Consider the following 21,392-nt stretch of genomic DNA (forward strand, 5'->3'; position numbering starts at 1 on the left):
TGACATGCACTAACTTCGTAAATGAATGGATAATTGCGTTTAAAATTTCCAAATATATTTAACTCGACTACGTGTATTAAAGACATGCTTAAATGCATTCTTTCCATGTGAAATCAATTTGTAAGAACCTGGGCATTGAGGTTTGGGGTGTTATCTACACGCGAACTCGGAGTAGAAGTTCCTGCATGCACGCCTAGTGCCATTTTCTTGGGAGCCATTGATGAGTCACAAATCCCAGTTCAACAACTTCCTCTCGGATCCTTTACGTGTTACAAATCCAGTTTTTGCCCGATATCCTCTCCTTTGTGCAGGACACGGTCTTACAGTCGCGGTTTAAGGAAAAACCCCCAATGCACGGGAGAACAGCCTTTATGGAAGCTTAAAATTAGAAGCTTCCAAAGAAGCTTCTAAGCTTCTGACAGGAGCTTACGTGGAGAGAGAAGATGATTGGGAGAGGGGAAAGATGACGATGAGCAGGAGGATGATGATGATAATGATTGTGATGATGATGGTGTAGGTGGAGGTGGAGGCGAGGCGGCCTAGCGCAACAGCATGGCAACAGGCGGCAACGTGGCGATTTCCACGTAGCAAGTAGCGATGGTGGACAGCACGACAGGGCAGCAGTTCTCTTACTCTTCTCTGCCCCCCTTCCTTTTTTCCTCAAGCTCCAAGGGGGGTTTCATATAGGATAAGGGGGGGGGGGAAGGGAGATAGCCACCCACGTGGCTTCACATGCCTCCTCCCTCCCTCATGCACTCCACCACTCTAGCTTCACTCCTTCTCACACTCCTCTCCCCTGCCATGCATCGGCTGAGGGGGAGGGGTTGTTAATTTTAAAAAAATTCTCAATTTTTACCATTATCCATTTACCTTTTCGAGAGAAGGGTATTCTCATGCGTCCTACGGGTTTTTAGCCTCGGCCTCATACGCTCGATGTGGTGAGGAGTTTATTGAAGCACACGGGGTAAGCACTTAGCCACCAACATTATTCCATTGCGGGAGATTACTTTGCACTGCTTTTGTGCGAGATGTGCGGGGTTTTAGGGTTGATTAATATTTCAGGCAAAAATATTACATTCTTTCCCCCTTAGAGGAATCGAGATATCCTCATCTCGAGAAGAACTGGGGGTATTGTTGGTTAAGAGTATGAGACGAGATATTCTCTCAAGGTCCTAGACCTCAAACACCTCTCCCTAACATCTAAGATCCTGTCAGGCCGTTGCTCAAGGACTCCTTGGCTAAGCATTACAACTTGTTGATCATCAAGCACGTGACTAGGGTTAGGTACATACTTTTTCAGTAGACTGATATGGAATACATTATGAACCTTTAAGTTCTCAGGGAGTTGCAATCTGTAAGCATTAGGCCCTAGGCACTTGAGAATCTTGTAGGGCCCACAATACCTTAGACTTAGCTTTTTGCATTCACCCAAGGATAGGGAACTCTTCTTTGGGCATACACGAATGAAGACCATGTCACCTTCAACGAAGGATCTATCTTGACGTTTCAGGTTTGCGTAAGCCTTCTGCCTGTCCTTGGCAGCTTGGATGTCTTGTCTTATTGACTTGATTTGGTCATCCATATCTTCTAGCATCTGGTTTGAAGCTTCAACCCTCAAGGTTGGATCCGAAAAGTTTAAAGGACTACGGCGATCGTGCCCATACAATGCTTGAAAAGGGGTCATCTGGATGCTTTGTTGGTAGAAAGCATTGTAGGCAAACTCAACCAGTGGCAAATATTAAATCCACTTTTTGGGCTCGCGGCAGTAGTGTGCCCTAAGCATATCCTTAATGACTTGGTTGACTCGCTCCGTTTGACCATCGGTTTGGGGATGGTAAGCTGTACTGAAACAGAGTTGCGTCCCAATGGCCTCGAAGATAGCTCTCCAAAAATGTGATGTGAAGAGAGAGTCACGATCACTAATGATTCTTCTAGGCAACCCATGCAGTTTGAATATCTCCTTGATGAACAACCTTGCAATGTCTGAGGCTTTATAGTTTGTCTTAACAGGAATAAGATGTGCAACCTTGGTGAGCATATCAACCATAACCATAATGGAGTTGTATCCTCCCTGAACTTGGGGCAGGCCAACAACAAAATCCATACTATTTGGGAAATGTCAAGTGGTTGCAATTTTCCTGGCATTTTGACATGTTCGGCCTTAATGCGTTGACAAGACAAACATTCAGTGACATATTTGAGAACATCGCCTTTAAGCCTCTCCCAATAATAGCTCTTTCTAACTACATTGAGGGTCTTTGCATAGCCAGGATGCCCTAAAAAAGGGGAGTCATGAGCTTCCCAAAGTATCTTCTTTTTGAGTGACTGGCTTGCCGGTATACATAATCTCATTCTATAGTAGACAAGTCCATTTTTGATAGAGAATTCTAGATACTTTGTTTGTAGCTTAGGGTCTTGATCCTTGATAGGGATCTCCCTTAGCAATTTCTGATAGGTTGGATCATGGCATGCCTCTTCTCTAGCTAGCTCAAGAATTGGGTTGTTTGGCATGGATACCTTTGTGGCGAAAGATCTAGTTGTTGATGGATTTTACAAGATTAGAGAATTTAGAAATGCCTTGCGACTGAGTGCATCGACAACTACATTCTCCTTTTCAGGCCGGTATTTGATTTCAAAATCATATTCCTCCAGCACTTCAATCCATCGACATTGCCTCATGTTGAGCTCATTTTGGGTAAAAATCCATTTGAGACTTTTATGATCCGTCACTAGGATAAACTTGTTACCCAGCAAGTAGTGTCTCCAAAGCTTGAGAGCATGGATGACAGCTAACAGCTCCAGATCGTGGGTAGCATAGTTCCTTTCATGCCTCTTCAATATCCTCGAAGAGTGTGCTACAGGATGACCTTCTTGCATAAGCACACATCCTAAGGCAAGTGTGTTGGCATCAGTTATCACTTCAAACGTCTTACTAAGATCCGAAAGTTTCAGGATAGGTGCTGATACCAAGCTTTGCTTTAGTTTATCAAAGCTAGATTGTTCAACAGTTGACCATACAATTGATGTTTGCTTCTTCAGTAGATCGGTCAGTGGTGCTGCAATCAAAGCATAGTTTTTGATAAAGACCCAAGTGACCTAATCACTTAACTTCTTTACCAATACTTACAGCCAAGACAATCATTGACAACAAATCTATTTCATTCATATGGGCATAGCCCTTTCGAGTACAATTATTCTTGGGATGGTAGAGTAAGCTGATACATTAATTCGGGGAGAATAAGATTATGTTACATTGAGGGAACTGAGTAATAGTATGGATTGGGGTCATGGATTTTCAAGAATCGATAGGTCATTGGAAGATTAGGGTATCCTTTCCTTTGATACCCGTTCTTTTCATAACGTCCCAACACCTTGATTCTGTCGGCAGGGATTATTCGAGTCACTTCCTCGTACACATATGTGTTCTCTTGACCTTTCGACCGCCAACATGTAGGGTTGCGCTCTAATACCAACTGTAACGTGTCCACCTGTTCACTTGTAGGACATGTCTTAGCAGCCCATTGGGAAGAGAGTCCAGAAAGCATCGCCCGGCACTCCCATGGAATGTCACGGGGTTTGTGATCTAGGTCTTCCTGAGTTTGCCACGAAGCGGAAGCATTCCAGCCATTCCCACTTAGGACCGACTTGAATCAGGGTTTCCCTAGTGGTCAAATTCCTAGAATGGCAACTAGTGTCGAACCCCCAGGCGAACTACTTTACGTAGAAACATTAGGGTCGAAGCGGATCCATGCTGTACTTGGTTCAAGGAGAATGGAAAACGAGAGGGATGCAAAGCTCGACCTCTCTGCCCGTAAGGCATATTCCCATTCCGTTCCCCTAAAACAACATAAATCGGGACTCTAGTACTCTAGATTCTAGGTCATCGTTCCTTGCTGTCAATTTCCTTCGAGAAAAGTTCCCAGCCAACCGGGACCACCCTTCCGTAGGACGGACCCATGGTCACATCCATTGCACTTTCCTCAGGGTTGCTTTAGTTATCTAATTACCTATCACATTTAGTTTGACAAGCAAAAACAGCTTCCTTAATTAGCCAATTAATCACCGATTCCTTCACGTAACTTAGGCACTGACATAGAAAAATAATGTTAAACAAGTTCCTTTTCAATAATTGATCGTATTTATCAGTCTTTGGAATACATCATATAATCCAGCCCGAAGGCTAATCCATAATTCGCCCGAAGGCAATCCAGCAATCCTCAGGGATTACTAATCCAAGTTTCCGCCCATAGAATAGTATGCGGGCCTTGAGATCCAATGTCGAGTCATGTCGGTCTCTTGTGTAGGACTCGGAGGCAAGGGATTTATGGCTAGAGCGCCCTGGCACCCAAGCGTCCTCCTGCTCCAAGTAGCACCCACGGAGAGACCTCTCACAACGGGTTCAGTCCACGTACCTAGCGCAACTAACAATCCCCTTGGATAGGGTTAGGTAGACAGTCGGGGGTAACTGATGCTGCCTCTCCCTCCAGGCCTTCAACTTGAAGCATTAGTTATTTTTCCAACATTAGATTCTTTGAGCAAAGAAGAACAAATAGTGCTCCTAACTGTACAAACACAATCAATCCAATGGTCGTTTGTTTGGCCAACTGCTAAGCTATATTCCTTCTCTCCGAATGCATCCAGCATTCGATTCGGGATCAATTGCGACTTGGCAAGATCCCTAAGGGTTTCGTTGCTTGTTTACCTTTTTATCCTTGGGTTAGGGTTTATACCCTGTTAACCCAAATTAACAAACACCTTAGGTTCCTTAAACTAAGACAGTAAATCTTGGGCAACCTCATCGCCCTAACTTGATTGGTCAATTGCTTGCTGGGCAATGCTTAACTTCCCTAACTTGGCAAATCAGTCCAAGGATGGGTGATGTAGCAAGATGACTACTCATCCTCTTGCAAATTAGTATTGTACTTAGAACTTGCCAACCTTGTTCCAAGGAGTGACAAATCTATCTTGTGATTTAAATACAAAGCCATGCGACATTGCAACTTGTTGCATAGGAGTCGCATCTGACTTGCAGGATTAGTTCTCTCATGAAATGATGTTCCTTGGTCGAGAATACCTTTGGTCAAGATGTAGGGTTTGGGAGTTCTCTTGACCCAACCCAACCCTAACCTTACTAGACCGACAACGTTTGGCCCTAGGGTTTCTAAACTCAATCAGAAGTCTAGAAATTAGGCCAATTTACCCTAGGGTAAAAACCCTGGATTGTTATTGTATGGGTGTCCAATTAACCCTAACATTGCGTGAATGTGGGTAGGACGTTTGAGGTCCTCGGAGTTATCAAGTCAGTTTTTCTGAGTGCGATACTAAGCAAAATTTTAATGCGGCTTAGCTCTACCTAGCGCATTGAAGTGGTCATCATTTGAATTACACCCTTACAATGAATTACCTAACTGATCCAATTGTCTTGCGACAAGAGGTGATCTTTCCTTAGAAGAGATGCAAATCCTTTTCCTAAGATATGTAAATAATTTCAAGACATAACATTCCGTGCAAATATGCGATTCATAGACTTTTCCTTCTATGCAGCTAAAAGATTTCAATGATCATTTCTTTTCCCTCGTGCTATAACTATAATGATGCAACGGAACCAAGCTTTAATGATTGACAATTTAGGGCTAACTTGTATATAACCTACATTGAATTTCATCAAGAACTATGCTCATAACCCTTTGCTTAATGCATTGAATTCAAGCTTAAATATGTAATTGCATCCTTTTCTAAAACAACTTCGATAAAAGAAGTTCATGCATGAGTGAATGTCATAGGACTATTTATTGACTTAATCCGTCCTACAGCATTTAACCCAACCTAGGATGTAAATAACATTGCATGCAATATGCATGGTACATAAATCCCTTTCATGCAATGCAACTACTTGGACAACATTTTATGGACGTCAATGATTATCTCGTACGAATCACAACTAGGAGATTACTATCTGCATGCATTATGCGCTATTTCTTTTTTGCGAGGAAATCAAGGATGCATTTGGACAAATGCACCTTATAACCTATGCAATATGCGTCTGGGATTTGCAACTTGGAAGTGCAAGCATTTTTCAAAGGCGTGAAATGCACTAACTTCGTAAACGAATGGATACTTGTGTTTAAAATTTCCAAATATATTTAACTCGACTACGTGTATTAAAGATATGCTTAAATGCATTCTTTCCATGTGAAATCAATTTCTAAGAACCTGGGCATTGAGGTTCGGGGTGTTATCTACACGCGAACTCGGAGTAGAAGTTCCTGCATGCACGCCTAGTGCCATTTTCTTGGGAGCCATTGATGATTCAAATCCCGGTTCAACAACTTCCTCTTGGGTCCTTTACGCGTTACGAATCCCTTTTCTACCCGATATCCTCTCCTTTGCGCAGGACACGGCCTTACAGTCGCGGTTTTAGGAAAAACCCGCAATGCACGGGAGAACAGCCTTAATGGAAGCTTAAAATTAGAAGCTTCCAAAGAAGCTTCTAAGCTTTTGACAGGAGCTTACATGGAGAGAGAAGATGATTGGGAGAGGGGGGGAAGATGACGATGAGCAGGAGGAGGATGATGATAATGATTGTGATGATGATGGTGCAGGTGGAGGCGAGGCGGTCTGGTGCAGCATCACGGCAGCAAGCGGTAGCGTGGCGATTTCCACGCAGTAGGCGGCGATGGCGGACAACACTACAGGGCAGTAGCTCTCTTACTCTTCTCTCCCCCCCTTTCTTTTTTCCTCAAGCTCCAAGGGGGGTTTCATATAGGATGGGGGGGGGGGGGGGGGGGAGAAAGCCACCCACGTGGCTTCACATGCCTCCTCCCTCCCTCATGCACTCCACCACTCTAGCTTCACTCCTTCTCACACTCCTCTCCCTTGCCATGCATCGACTGAGGGGGAGCCCTTGCCATGCATCGGCTGAGGGGGAGGGGTTATTAATAAAAAAATTTGCATTTGTCTGAGAAGGGTGTTCTCGTGCGGCCTACGGGTTTTTAGCCTTGGCCTCCTACGCTCGATGCGGTGAGGTGTTTATTGAAGCACGCGGGGTAAGCACTTAGCCACCAATATTATTCTGTTGCGGGAGATTACTTTGCATTGCTTTTGCGCGAGATGTGCGGGGTTTTAGGGTCGATTAATATTTCAGGCGAAAATATTACAGTGAGTGAGAGTGAGAGGAGGAGGTGGTGAAAAGAGACCACGTTTCTCTCTACCCCCAATGATGTGAGAGATTAACCTAATCACGTGAGAGATTAATGACTACTTACGTTTTTTTCTACCCCCAATCATGTGAGTAATTATTGACACATGTAGATTTTGGTTTGGTTTAGAAACTAGATTCGGGAGCTCCTTAGTACTTCGACACCTCCGAAACCTTTAACTCAAATAATCTACTATATAGAAAGAATAGAATATAGAATAGAATAGAGAGATAGAAGGAGACTATAGATGTACTATAGACTATAGACTATAGATTTTTCAATAAAAAACGCTGATAATATTCTGAATTTCTCCTCCTTCACAGGACATGCAACTAATGTATACAGCAGTTGTCAAAGCGAAGAAGAGCCCAGCGCTAGCGAGGCAACGAGGAGAAGAAGTCGAGCACGCAGCATTGCGATCGCAGTCCTCTGCAGCAGCTCAGGAGGAAACCCTAGCCAGCCCTCTGTGATCCTCCGATCGGATCAGCTCCCAAAGCGCTCCCCTTCCCTGCATCCTGCTTTTCTAAGCCGGCCACTTCCATGTCCAGCTGGGGCCTCGGGAGCTGGAAGCGCCAGTCCGACACCTTCCGCCTGCTGCTCGGATACGGCGACCGCGAGCCCTCGGCCGCCGCATCAGACCCCCCTCTCCCCCTCCTCTTCCGCAATGGCGTCCCCCTCAACCCCACCGATCCTGCCTTCCCTTCCTCTGCGGGCCCCGATCCGACCTCTCTCTGCAAGTTCCGCATCGAGCTAGATTGGTCCTCCGCCGACGATGAAGAGCAGGTCACCCTGAAGCTCCAGTCACAGCTCATGGTCACGCTCCCAGCACCACATGATGAAGTGCAGGTGGAGCTCGCCCCTTCCGTAAGTGAGGCAGCGAGGAACGGTGTTCGTGAGCATGATAATAGCAATGCCAACGATGGATGTGATGATGAGCTGGTTAGAGTCAAGTTTGCAGTCAAGAAGAAGAGAGAGCCTTTGAAAGCTGTTTCTGTGAGTAAAACGTTGGGTGGTTCCAACCCTCAAGGAGAAGGATGGGGTGTTTTAAGCAGGTTGATGGGCTCTGGTTCACCTGTCAGTGTTGCGGAAGAGCTCCTTGGCTATTCCCAGCATTGGAGATCGTTGACTGTGCTTAACCTTGCCGGTTGCTTTCTCACTGTAAGTTCTGTTGAAGGCATTTTCCTTGTCACATTAACTGTCCTTTTTGCGTCTCAATTGGAACCACAGCATAAAAGATGAAGAGGATTTGTCATTCTGTTTCATATGTTGATCTGCAAATCCATACTATTGCAGTGGTTGAAATTGTTGTACATGAAAACATGCGATTAATTTATTTTTGACGGTCAAGCATAGATTTGACACCCGTTTAACAAAACATAGTTGACATTCTGACAGCGAGGGTGCCTTTGTGCGAGCTAGCATCTACTACCTATAACTGGAAAGTCTAAAAAATGGGTGGTGTGTTCTTTAGAAATGCCGGGCCACTCTAATTCCGTGTGACTCTTGTTTGGTGTTTTTTGTTCTCTTTGTTTGGTAGACACTCCCTGTTGATGTTTCAAGGCTCCCAATGCTGGAGAAAATCTTTCTTGAAAACAACAAACTCTCTATTCTTCCACAAGAACTGGGTCAGTTGGAACACTTGCAAGTGCTGAAATTGGATCACAACATGCTAGTGTCTGTTCCTGGTAAGTTCTGCACACTATCATTTAACAGAGGCAAGAGGAAAATCTCCATGAGCCATTTTTCAGGCTGTCATTATACTATGCTTAGATCTCAAATTTATTTCAAAATTGTGGGGGATCTTTATGTTCTTCTTGTACGTTACAGTTGTTTGATTTCGGATTCAATGTCGATGGCAGCTGAATTGAAGCAGTGCTCTGCATTGGTCGAGCTTTCCCTTGAGCATAACAAGCTAGTGCGCCCCCTGTTGGATTTGAGGTTTTAAACCCTTCAAATTAGCTGCTTGCTCATTCAGTGAAGAAAATCGTACGAGAATTTAAAATTCTCTTTGCATGCAGGGCTATGGCAAAGTTGCACACACTTCGCTTGTTTGCAAATCCTTTGGAGTTCTTACCAGAAATACTTCCTTGTACTAAGCTGAGGTGCCTAACTTTGGCAAATGTTCGAATTGAAGCTGATGAAGAGTTATCAAATGTCAATGTGGTTATAGAGGTAAGTTTGGATGTTTCCCATAACTAAGCTTCAGAGCAAAGTGCATTAAAATAAATGGTGATGTTTGGATTCTGAGTTTGATGCAATGGGATCAACATAATGCTTCTTGGACTACACTTGTATGCTTTAATCCTTAATGCAGTCTTCTGCACTGTTGTTAAATTAGTTCCAAAAGCTGGTGCATATCTTTTTCTCTTAGAAGATGACTATAAGCTGCACGTCTGCATGCAAATGCTGCCTGTTCCACAGTACATATGTTGGTTCTTCATGATGAGAGTCAAGGTTATGGATATGATGGCTGTCCAGGTGTTCAGCACAAGCACTAGCCAGGTCTTTTGTCCAAGTCCATCAGCGATCTACTTCATAAATAGCTGTAGCTAAAAAGGTGCATGATCTAAAAGGCTCTATCTATGCTAGGAAGCATATGTCTGAGATCGTGGGAGCCAGGAAAAGAGATGGGGCTGCAATATCTTTTAATGTAGGATGATAAATGCAGGTTATTTGCAAAATAATGCTGTGCTGTTGCTAGCCCTGATACTAGTTTTCTGCAATGATAATAGGATGAAAGTGATTGCCCTGCCCTATCTTTTGAATGCATGAGATACAACTGTATGGTCAAGGAGCAGAGGCTGTTGAATAATTACTGTTTCTTGTGGTTCGGGCTGAGGGACACTGTCAGAGGGTGTCGAACAATCACAGTTTCTTGTTGGGCAGGCTAAGGGACAGTGTAGAAGAGGTCATCCCTTGTGAATGGAGCTGAAGTGCAGCAAACCACCAAGCTTGATACTGAAATCTGAAGTGTACCCATCTGGCAGTAATGAAGATAAAGAGGACTCTCCCACACAGCAATTCTGGAGAGGATGAGATATGAATATGATGTCAGAAAGCTATGCAACAGCAGGGCAGGAAGCTGTAATCCAAAACACAGCAATATTGAGTGTTGGAATGGCACAATGTGGCATTTGGCAGCCTGGTGACAGCTTCTGAATGGAGAGGATGAGGTTGGAGATCAAATACAACATGCAGGAGGGCTGGTAATGGAAATGCAGCTTAGTGATGGGTAAGAGGGCAGGCAGCAGCTCCTGGGTGGAGATAGATAGCATGGCAGCAGCCGGAGAGAGAGGATGCTCAAAACACAAGGACAGTGAAGGCCAAGAGGATGATGGTGATGGCATAGAGTGGAGGATAGCTGGCAAAAAATGGAATAATCGCAGGGAGAAACAGCAAATGCAGATATGTCAGGCAGCTGTGAATGATAATGCAGCAACAAAATTGGCTGTGATGAAAGGTGACAACACCTGAGCAAGTTTTGGACAGTAGGACGACTTTTGTACTGAGAGATGATGAGGAGGATGATAAGAGAGGAGAGAGAAAGCTGGCAGTGAATTTGGAGCAGCAGGGAGAGGTAGCATGGCTGGCATAAGGGTGTGAGAATGAGGATTGAAAGTGGCAGTGGACAATGAATCCCTTTCCATAGGACTTTCTGAGCTAGTTGTCCCACCAAATGTTCTATAATATCATATTAATTGACTTAATTCTTTGTAAAAGTACAAAGTCCTACTTGTGCATCTCAACAGAAGATGAGAGAACCCAAAGAGGTGGAAGAGATCCTTAACGTTTTGTTACAGTAGGCAATGGAGATTTGTACAGGTATCGGCTTTGTTCACTTTGATTCTGTGAAGCCACCTCACTGTCCAATCTGGGACAGCTCTTCTGCACTGCACACTTGTCCTTGATCAGCCTTCAGCCGCAATCTGCCAAATGCTTGGGATTGCTGATATCTCGAACACTTAAGTTCGCCAGCAAGATTTCTCTTTGCTGCTCCTCGCAGTATGCACGAACAAAAGGAGAACAAGATTGTGTCTGTTGGTCATGACAATTTGCACCGCAATGGTCCTTGCTATAGAATGCTGCATTTTATTACAAAAATGTTGACCCTTTTCTAATTCGCTATGTCATCATCATTTTAATGGGAAAAATATTAAGAGGTGCACAACTTGGAAAACAAATGTCATCAACAGCTCGACTAACACATGAATTGCTTCACAACCGCCTTGACTTGCATCGCCATGTTTTACTGGTGGCTGCTCATGCGATCCGAGTCTCATGAAATCTAGCTGTCCACTTGAATCTCTTACCATGAACATCCTCCCTTGTTGACCCCATCACTTGCTCAACATATGAGCATGCGCATGCGAGCCCCTCATTAGAACTTTGATTGTTCCTAGTTGCATAGCCTCGACAAATCTAGATCAAAGGCAAAGAGTCATCACCAAATCGAGACTCATCCAGCCATATTTCCTTGTGCATGGGGTAATCCTTAAACTTGAGCAAATACTGAAGTTGCTTCCTATGCGTACTTGTCTTGTACCTATGTAGCAACTCTTGTTTTGGCACCACCAACTCCTAGCTTGTTAGTATTCACTAACTCTAGCTCCTTCTAATTTGGGGTTGTTGCAAAAATAGATTCATGATATTTTGGAGGATCACTCACATGAAATAGTGGATGCATCTTCCAATTAGAGGGTAGCTTCAATTGATAAGCTACATCACTGAGCTTCTTAACAATGTAGAAAGGTCCCTCCTTTCCCTTCTTTCAAGTGAAAACTCCCAAATTGCTTCTAATGTGGCTTTTGGATCTTGAGTTGGTACCATTGATTCTTCCAAGAGATCCACTCACGTCGATGTTTGCTAGCTTTTTTCTTTTGCTGTTGTTGTGCCCATAGGATATTCTCCCAAACCTACTTCAACAACTGGGCCATGTTCACAATCAAGTGATGTGCCACTGTGGGAGCTTTCGCTCAACCGCCAAGATTCACGGACCGCTTAATTGTTTTAAGCGTCCCAAGCCGAGCACTAATGGCTACCTCTCACATAGCCGACGCGCCATCCATATCCACGGGTGTAGTGAGCTTACCTCCATGCCGTTCGAGTTACCTCCTCTCCCGCGCACTCTGGTAGCTCCATGATCCAAGTGCAAGCTTCAAGCAAGCTCCATCCTCAAGCTCCACGCTCCAAGCTCCATCACCGCGAGCAAGAGAAGAGAAGAGAAGAGAAGAGAAGAAGAGAGGAGAAGATAGAGAGCTTCTCTACCCCACGGTCCCTCACCCTCACACACTCACTCCCTCACACTCACACTCCCTCTCTCAAGCACAAGCTCAAGCAAGTAAGAAGAAGAAGAAGAAGAAGAAGAGGAGAGCTACTTTTTGCCACACACAAAAATGAGCTTCTCATTCACTTTTCAACTTTATATACAAAACCCTAAATCCCTTTTGGGCGGTCATTCCCTTTTCCCCTTTTTTACATGGCCGGCCGTAGCCCGACCGTAGCCTAGGCCCTTTTTCCATTGTTCTTCTTTCTTCCTAGCTTTCTTTCCACTGTCTGTCTATATTTACAAGTTGCACGGGTAAGAGCCCGACGCTCCTTGAATTAATCCGTGATGCGCTTGCGCTCTTTTACAAAAGTTTTGTCTTGCGCTTTTCCTTGTGCGCCATTGTCTTCCATTTCTCTTGCCTTGGCCTTTGTCTTTGTCTTTTATTTTAGCTTTCCGGATTTTTCACTGCCTGGCATTCTTTTACAAGATTTTAGGGTGCGCCTTTGTATTTTAAAATGCACATTTTCCCTTTTTAATTTGCCTTGGGCTTTTTAAGGTTGCCCTTGTGCTTTTGGCCTTTTCTCCTCTTCTTCCTTCAGTCGAGCTACCTTTTTTCCGCCTTTGCCCTGTGTCTTTTTTATTTTCTTTTGCTTTCTTTGTGTTGGGGTTAACATTACCCCCTTTCTAGACGAGTCCCAGTCCCATGGCACTCTGCGTCGAAGGTAGTATGCGGAGCTTGCACTGAAGACGTGGGTGGAAGGGTTATTGTGGTTTGCCTTGGAGGAGTTTTTATGTTGGTGCAGAGGAAGGGCGTTGGTGGCACTGTGCTGTTCCGATTGGCTGGTGATATGATTGGTGTAGGTGGCGATAGGGCTACTCGTTGTTGGGAATGGCCACTCATGGCTGACACCGGGTTTGGTGTGCGTGGGATGCTCATGGTGGATCCTGCTCGTGATGATTCTCTGGTGGTTTGCATGATGAAGTAAAGGACAAGAGTTCAGAGTTGAGTATTGATGTAGAGCTGACGGTGCTTTCGTTGGAGCTGTAATATCTGCAATTGGAAAACCTCTCAGGTGGTCTCTCCCTAAGGGGTAGTGCTAGTCTTCATAGCGTGCACAAGACATATTTGGATTAGTTTGGGAGACAGGTCGAACTCTAAGCAAGCTTGGAGTATTGTCCTGCACTTGAGGACCCAAACTGTGTATAGACTTTGGTGCAAATATTATGTGAGTGCTCGTGCATACTTAGATATTACGTAGGTAGAAGACTGCGGCTTGGTTTCTCATAACGTCGTGTGGATGAAGCAAAGTGGTTTATGACAGAAAGAAGTACGCGTGAAGGTGGGTGCAACATTCTGTGCATTGTGATTGCACGACGTAGCAGGATAGAACCCAGGGATAGTGTACTATCGTTAGGTGGTAGATATGGGGCCGGTGTGATGAGGACGGTGTACTGTGCATGGCCATTCGTGCGGTGCGTGCCTCAATTGATTGCCATGGTTTTAAGGCAGAGTGTGAGAGGGAATTGTGTGAATGGTTCAGGGTGACAGGTCTAACCACAGGCGAGATAAGCTCCCTAGGGCTGTCTTGCCCTTGATGTGCCTTGAACTATTGTGGGTGATGCTAGGGGGCTAGGGGACTAGGGACGGAGCCAGCCGACCAAGGTCACTGGACGTACCTAATTTGAGAACCCCTAAGTACGGTGTTGTGATCATGGGTGTTTTTTTATTTTTCCTTCTTTTGTTTTGTTTTTGTTTTTTTTTTTTGGACCACAGTACAATCATTGCAATATGTAGAGGCTATGAGCCTTTCAATGGGTCGGGACATGCCAAGCCTCGGAGGCTCAGGAAATGGATATGACCATGATGATTTTGCCCTAGCCTCGTTGCTAGGGGAGCCGTTGTTGCAATGTCGGTGTGATTGCAGCGACACTTGTCGTGAGCTCACTGTAGAGCTTGGCCCAAGAAGAGAGTGTAGCCCATGCCTTTGGAATTTGACAGGAGAGGCGAGAATGTGGAAGCCAATACAAAAATTTGGATCGAATCCATGGAAGATTATTTTACTGATGCTGGAACTGTCCCAACTAACCAAGCCATGATAGCTAAGCTAAAATTAATTGGCGAAGCTCAACTCTAGTGGAAGTAGTGGTGCTGAGATCAAGGTGTCCCTGAAAATACAATTACTTGTTGGGAATTGCTGAAAGAAGCTAAATTCTCCTCTGAACACTCGTTTGGAATCAATGTGCCCAATAGACCTCCAAGATGCTTTGATTCGAGCTGTTCCTATTGTGCGAGAAGTACAATCAAAACCTAAAAATGATAAGTTTTGGAGCTACAATAACCAGAACAAAGGAGGATTCAAAGATTAAGCAAAAAGAACCCAAGGTCCATTTTACCAAGGTCATAAGAAAAAGGCAAAGCGATGTGGGCACTCGCAAGGGTGATTGCTCGCGTTCAGCAGCGTGGCTTTGTTGCGGTTCGTGCAGCGTTGCTAGTTTTGCGGTGATCCAGGCGTTGAACACGATTGCACGAAGACCTGTGTTACCTTGCATCCACTTGTCACTTTGTGAGAGCACATGCTTGATTTCGTTAAGTAATTCAACAGATGCAGTTATGTTAAGACACGACTTTTCGAAATGCTATGATGTTAATTGCAATGCCCATGCAATTGCTTGTCAAAGACGTGGCATACATTAGTGATAGGCAGAAGAAGTTGTACAAGTGGAGAGTTGCCCTTTTACCCATCAGAAGACAAAAAGTTATGTCATGATAACTTGTCAAGCTACTTGTACATCATAGGGGCTTAGTTGATTTGTACTAGGCGGGGCGAGTACGATTGGTTAGGCGACTGGGGTGGTGCTGGTGCGGGACTCTCGTGAGGTCGGGCAAGGCACATGTCGGCGGGGACATGAATGGTGTAGTCTCGGGCCGCTACCTTTTCCAAAATGCCTTTAAATAATTCATTGAACTCTTCCCTGTCCCGGGCTGCCTTTTTTTCCCTTGAGCATCTGGTGCTTGAGCGTACATTGGGGGTTTGTGCAACTGGTGTTGCTACGTCTTGCGCGCTTCGTTGAGCTTCGACTTTTCTGGTCCGAGGATTTTTTGGCCTTCGTTCGGGGCAGTGTCGCTTAGGTTCTTGTCTCTTTGCATATCTTTTGAGAGTGGGCACGTAGCACACCGGTGGAGGGGCGTGCTGCATGTTCCCGTCGTCCGCGAAGAGCACCTTTGCAAGCCAGTTGCCCGTGGTTCTCCATGTTTTCCTTGTGGGGGGCCTGCAAGATGCAACCGAAGGGTTAGACCTTGATACGGAATAAGATCGTTCGCATGGGAGGGATTTCAGTGTGGGTTATCAAACGCATATGACTAGAAGAGGAGGGGTGGAACATGCTGTGCTCGTAGCGGAATGGCCCTCGTGATGATGTTGACTTTGCCTTCCGCCATTAGCAGATCTTGGCTCACGCCGAGTTACATCAGCTGGTGGTCATGGATTTGGGCAGGGCTCATCCTTGGAAGGATGGACTGGGAAGGGAAAGGTGTATAGAAAGGGACTGCACCGTGCTTACATCATCAGAGATGTTGGTCATGGCTTTCCATGGTGGCAATGCGGGGTGCATGCCCTTCGCCTGGAGGTGGAAATGGTCATGTGAGAGGGGGATTGGACGAGCCTAGCCTGTTGGCTCCAACTCTTCTGTCTGTGCTTGACTATTATTGCTTGTGTGTTGATAGTGTCTATACAAGGTGACACAAAAATCATTGTTTATATATATACTTTATTTACGAATCCATGCCACTTCACGAGGATAGAAACCAGTTGTAGAACTCGGGATTGTACTGAAGTGTGGCACACACATTTAGTATTTGTGGCAGCTTACTCAATATCGATAGATATTTTGCCACATCGAGTAGTATGGAACCTTGCCCGAGTCTACTGGCAACATGTAACTCCTCCTCAGTGAGAACCTTATCAAACATAGAGTTTTCTTGGCTAGGTTCATCCAAGTCCATACCTCGAATGATAGTCAGTACTCGAAGGGAGATTGGTGCCACATAGGTGGGGTCTCTTTGAGACCGCCATTTGGCCAATCGCCCCTCAGAGACTGTCATGATCTGAGCTCCTAGTTCGGCCATTGCAACACGGTTTTCACACCAACGCTATTCAAATTGACTTCGACCCTCTGACAGTCGCTCTAGCTTCTTTATCTCTAAGAGATTTGATTGACAGAGCGCATCATTGAATGTTACAGTTAAACGTAGTTCGTCGGCTTCCTTGCCCGAGATGAGTATCATGCGTTCATGCAGGAGCCTGTTATAGTGTTCGTCAAGATGTTCTTGCTTTTCCCAAGATAAGAGAAATGGCAAGTATTCTCCGAGCTGCTCTTTAGGGAATGCGCGCATGTCTGCTAGGACATAGACACGTGCGAACACCTTAAGCTTGGCATCCAACTCAGTTAAGCATTCTGCGACACTTCTATGTTCAACGAGGGCTTGCTCGGTTGCTATCTCATGCAAGATTTTAGGAGTTTGCCTAGGCTTTAGCATAGCTGGGGGCTCAAGCCTAGATGAGCAAGATTGGTCAACGCTAGGATTGCTTATGCGCTTGGGGTTTCCATGTTTCTCTTGAGACTTCGTTATTGCATCATGGTTCTCCTTGGATGTGACTAGTATGAATTTGTCACCCTGTTGTGACAGCGTTGTATCCACTCTTGATTTGTCAATGCGAGTTCTATTGTCAGTGGATAGAGTGTTGTAAGCAACCATTGATGGTAACGATTGCTTTGATTTTTCAGAGTACACGGATGTGTTTGGGGTTTCACCGCTATTAGGAGAGGCATCAATGGGGTCATTGGTGGATGGACTTGATGCTTTATTCCTCAGCTCTCCAGTGCTCTTGGTATCAATGTTCTTGGGATCCACAACCATTTGTGATTGCTGTTGTCTTCGTTGTTTTCTCCTCTTTTTCCTGGTCAGTGAAGGTGCATCTCTCAACGACTCAGGACCCTGGACTAGGTCAATCGTTGATGTGCTTGGTTGGGCCTCAGCATTCTCTTTTTCCAGTGTGTCCTTATGGGACATGGCCATGGCTTGCTGAATAGCCTCGCTAGGTTGTGAGAGCACAACTGTCTCCCTTTTCGGAGAGTCTAGCTCTTTAGCCAACTCCCTTGTGTTTAACTCCTCCAGCCTAGGCTTTAGGCACTTTGAAAGTGCTGGAGTTGTCGAGGAAGTTGGTTGCGACACCTCCTTCACAGGCAAACTACTAAGGACACGTTCCACAAGGGGCGTTGTCGCGGCCAAGGGCTGCGATTGTTGTGATCCCTGATTTGAAGTACTAGCAGCTAGTTCAGTGAACTTGCTACTATTGGTGGATTGCGGTGTCCAGTCCTTAGGGCAATTGGAAGTGGTCGTGTCTTTTGTTGCCCTTGGAGCATTCACTTGTGTAGATCGAGTATCAGTTGATCTAGCCACGGTGGATTGCACAGGCATATCCTTAGGTTGAGAGCTAAGGGTGGTGTTGTGTCTTGCCTCTTGGACATCTGGAAGTTTTGATGGAGATAGAGATTGGGATTGAATAGCCGCCATTGACGACCGCTGTTGTGCTTCCCGTGTCCGTTTGGAAAAAGAGAATGTAGGGGATTTAGGACTCATAGGTGGACTTGGCACTGGCTGAATGATTTGTTGGAGGCTATTAAACAATTGTGCCATTTGCTTTGTTGAGCAGTCAGCCTTGCCATGAGCAATGTTGTGCCCATGATGCATGTTATCCTCTTGGAGAATCAAAGGCTCCTTGGCTACTAGTGGACCTCGCGCACGCTCGACAATTACCTCCGATATCTGCTTGCTAAGCACGGTAGATTGAGGATCTAATTTTTGATAGGTTCTGTTTGGTTTTTTGATAGGTTCTGTTTGGTTTCTTGATTTCAATCGTGAGGGGCTCGATCGCTCCAATATTTTTGGTTCGAGACTTGGATTTTCGTTTAGGTTTCTTCCTACGCCTCTTTGCTTTTGACATAATTTGGGCTTCTGGCAGAGGTGGTTTAGCAGGGGGTTTTGGTACCCAAATCCAACGGTTGCTTGCATAATATCCTTGAGCACGAAGCAGCGCCTTGGAAATCCATTGTGGCGTTGTGGTAGCTCTCCATCGATGCCTTTGTCTATAAGGCTTGGACTTCTTTTGTGGTTTTCTACGATATCTGTAAGTCTCAACTCCATCCTTGGCCTTGTCTCCTGACCTTTTTGTTTCAAGTATGGCCTCACTCACTGGTTCTCTCCGTTTAACCTGCGCTTGCATCAACTCCTCCCACAACTCCTTGCTCTCATTACTAGGCTTGGCTGTTACGTCAGCACCTTCCTTGCCTTTTCCCCAAGGTTCGATGAGGTCACCCTTGCTAAAGGTTGTGACTATCCTCACACCTAGTAGTGTCAGGTGTATCCTCTGAGCTATGTAGTCAGCCTCACATTTGGTCGCCCTTTTGAAGGGTCTTTCCAGAAGGGTTTCCTTACCATATTTAGCATCATTTGGAGAAACATGAAATAGGATAGGCAAGCTCTCAGTTTCAATTGTTGCAAGGATATTGCACTTCCCTATGAGTGCTTGTGGAGGTTCCCCATAAGGGCTAAGAGTTGCATTAGTTGGTGTCAGCTCCAGTTGGCCTAGTAGGGTCTATGCCTCATAGGTCAAGACATTAAAATCTGCTTCTTCATCAATCAGAGCATCGATAGTATGCTCTCTTTTCGCGGTGAGTTTGACCCTAAGATAAGCAGGTGGTACTATGTCTTCATCTTCCGAGTCTTGGCTTTTAAATTTAAGCCTTCTGACAAATGCCCTTGAGTCCCCAATTGCATGACCAGATGTGGATTCTCCAGTGATGTCTTGGCTCGTCAGTGCAGTGCTATTCAAGGAGCATCTATTGTCAGGACTGTTGTATCTAGTTATTCTCGATATTATAGCTTGATGTTGTTGCTCTCCGCTTTGACTAGATGCAGTCTGAATGCAACACGTATGTGTTTCTGCAGTGTGGCCTTTTTGCCCTTATTGGCTAGATTGGTTCATTGAGGTTCCAAGGTCTCTGTTTCTCTCGGTTTGGGTATGGGCTTTTGGTTGCTCTTTCGTCAGTGAGAATCCAAGTTCATGTAGAGCCATTACTACGCTAGGGTCGACTTTGGAGGACCTGTCATGGCGTACGTTTTCTCTCCAACCCACTTGGGGGAGGTGTGGAGGGGGAAGAGCCCTCTTTGCGGGGGTCCCAGGGGGGGGGGCGCAGTCCCCTCCGGTCCGCAGGGCTGTTACGGTAAATGCCATACGTGATCTGAGAGATCGTTTACAGCTAAATTTTGAACTACTTGCTCTAAGTTTTAGCCTAGTGTTCGATTTATGATATGGTTTTGGCTCTATATGGTCTCTCGATCAGTTTCACTGTGTCTAGGTATTGAGGAAATCTAAATTCGGCCCAACAGGTCTGAATTACAAGGGCCGAATGCCCAATTCAGACCGTCCGAGGGCCGAGTAGAAGGGCCGTATGTAACTATCCGAATGCCAAATTCGGCCAGTCCGAGCCTAGATGTTTGAGGGCCGAGTGGGCCGAGGCCGAGTCAGGTGGGCCGAGGGCCGAATTCCAAGTTGGTCCAAGTGCGTAATTTGGACGGGCCGAGCGGTGGGTGTTCGAGTGGTAGTGGCCGAATGGTCTGAGGACCAAGTGGCCGAGGGTCGAGTTGAGTGGTCAGGAGGGCCGAGTTGGGTGGTCTGAGGGCCGATTCTGGGACTTGGCCCAGAATTGCCGTCACTCGGACACGCCGAGCGCGGCGCGTTTTTTCGTCGGACCTCGCGAAATCTGCTGCGCCGAGCGTTGGAGGACTTCTTCCTAGTCAAGCAGCTCTAGATTCATCCTACTCATGTAGGGGAAGGTGTAGAATTACCTGGGCTGGGCAAATATCGCTCGGATGACAAGATCGAAGTGGATCCACTCACGAAGCTTTCCTCTTCTCTCCTGCTCTCCTGAAACCCTGCAATGCACAATGTGGCCTTTCTTGCCACTCTTGGCCCTTATATCCCTTCCCGGGTATGGTATTGATGCCCCCAATTACTCACTTGCCGATCTTAGGCATCACAAGCGAGCTTTTTACCATTTTTTGCATGATTTTTGCCCTGTTTTGCAACAGTAAATCCTAATGCTTATTTTCTTTGTTTTTCTTTATTTTTCTTTGTTTTCTCCTACTCTAATGCATCCAAATCACAAAGTAAATACCTACACTGCTCCATCTCACAACATAAATCTCAAAAAAGCAAAAAATCTACTTGCCAAGGAGATCGAATACCATCTTCAACCCCCTCACTTCCTAGCTATCTCAAGCACCGGTTTGAGGAAAACCCTTACTTCGATGCTCGATTCGAAGCACGCAAGCGCTCAAGCTTGAATCCGTTGATCCCGGCAACGGAACCAAAATGTGGGAGCTTTCGCTCAACCGCCAAGACCTACGGATCGCTTATTGTTTCAAGCGTTTCAAGCCGAGCACTAATGGCTATCTCTCACATAGCCGACGCGCCATCCATATCCACAGGTGTAGTGAGCTTACCTCCATGCCGTTCGAGTTACCTCCTCTCCCGCGCACTTCGGTAGCTCCATGATCCAAGTGCAAGCTTCAAGCAAGCTCCATCCTCAAGCTCCACGCTCCAAGCTCCATCATCACGAGCAAGAGAAGAGAAGAGAAAAAGAGAGGAGAAGATGGAGAGCTTCTCCACCCCATGGTCCCTCACCCTCACACACTCACTCCCTCACACTCTCACACTCCCTCTCTCAAGCACAAGCTCAAGCAAGCAAGAAGAAGAAGAAGAAGAAGAAGAGGAGAGCTACTTTTTGCCACACACAAGAATGAGCTTCTCATTCACTTTTCAACTTTATATACAAAACCCTAAATTCCTTTTGGGCGGTCATCC

At 45.6% G+C, this 21,392-nt stretch overlaps 1 protein-coding gene across 3 annotated transcripts in view; it reads left to right on the forward strand.

The window, feature by feature from the left end:
* The first annotated feature begins 7,526 nt into the window (after positions 1–7,526).
* Positions 7,527–21,392, forward strand: part of LOC148014008 (phospholipase A I-like protein) — a 71,077-nt gene continuing 57,211 nt past the window's right edge. For all 3 annotated transcript variants that reach the window (XM_087667394.1, XM_087667395.1, XM_087667396.1), the window contains exons 1-4: positions 7,527–8,357; positions 8,737–8,884; positions 9,059–9,137; positions 9,218–9,371. In XM_087667394.1, the coding sequence (XP_087523520.1) occupies positions 7,740–8,357; positions 8,737–8,884; positions 9,059–9,137; positions 9,218–9,371 (999 nt within the window). In that variant the 5' untranslated portion in view covers positions 7,527–7,739. The remainder of the gene's footprint in view (positions 8,358–8,736; positions 8,885–9,058; positions 9,138–9,217; positions 9,372–21,392) is intronic.

This window comes from Lygodium microphyllum, chromosome 25 (assembly GCF_053477565.2).
Source record: "Lygodium microphyllum isolate KBCC chromosome 25, Lygodium_microphyllum_v1.1.10, whole genome shotgun sequence".
Classification (NCBI taxonomy): Eukaryota; Viridiplantae; Streptophyta; class Polypodiopsida; order Schizaeales; family Lygodiaceae; genus Lygodium; species Lygodium microphyllum.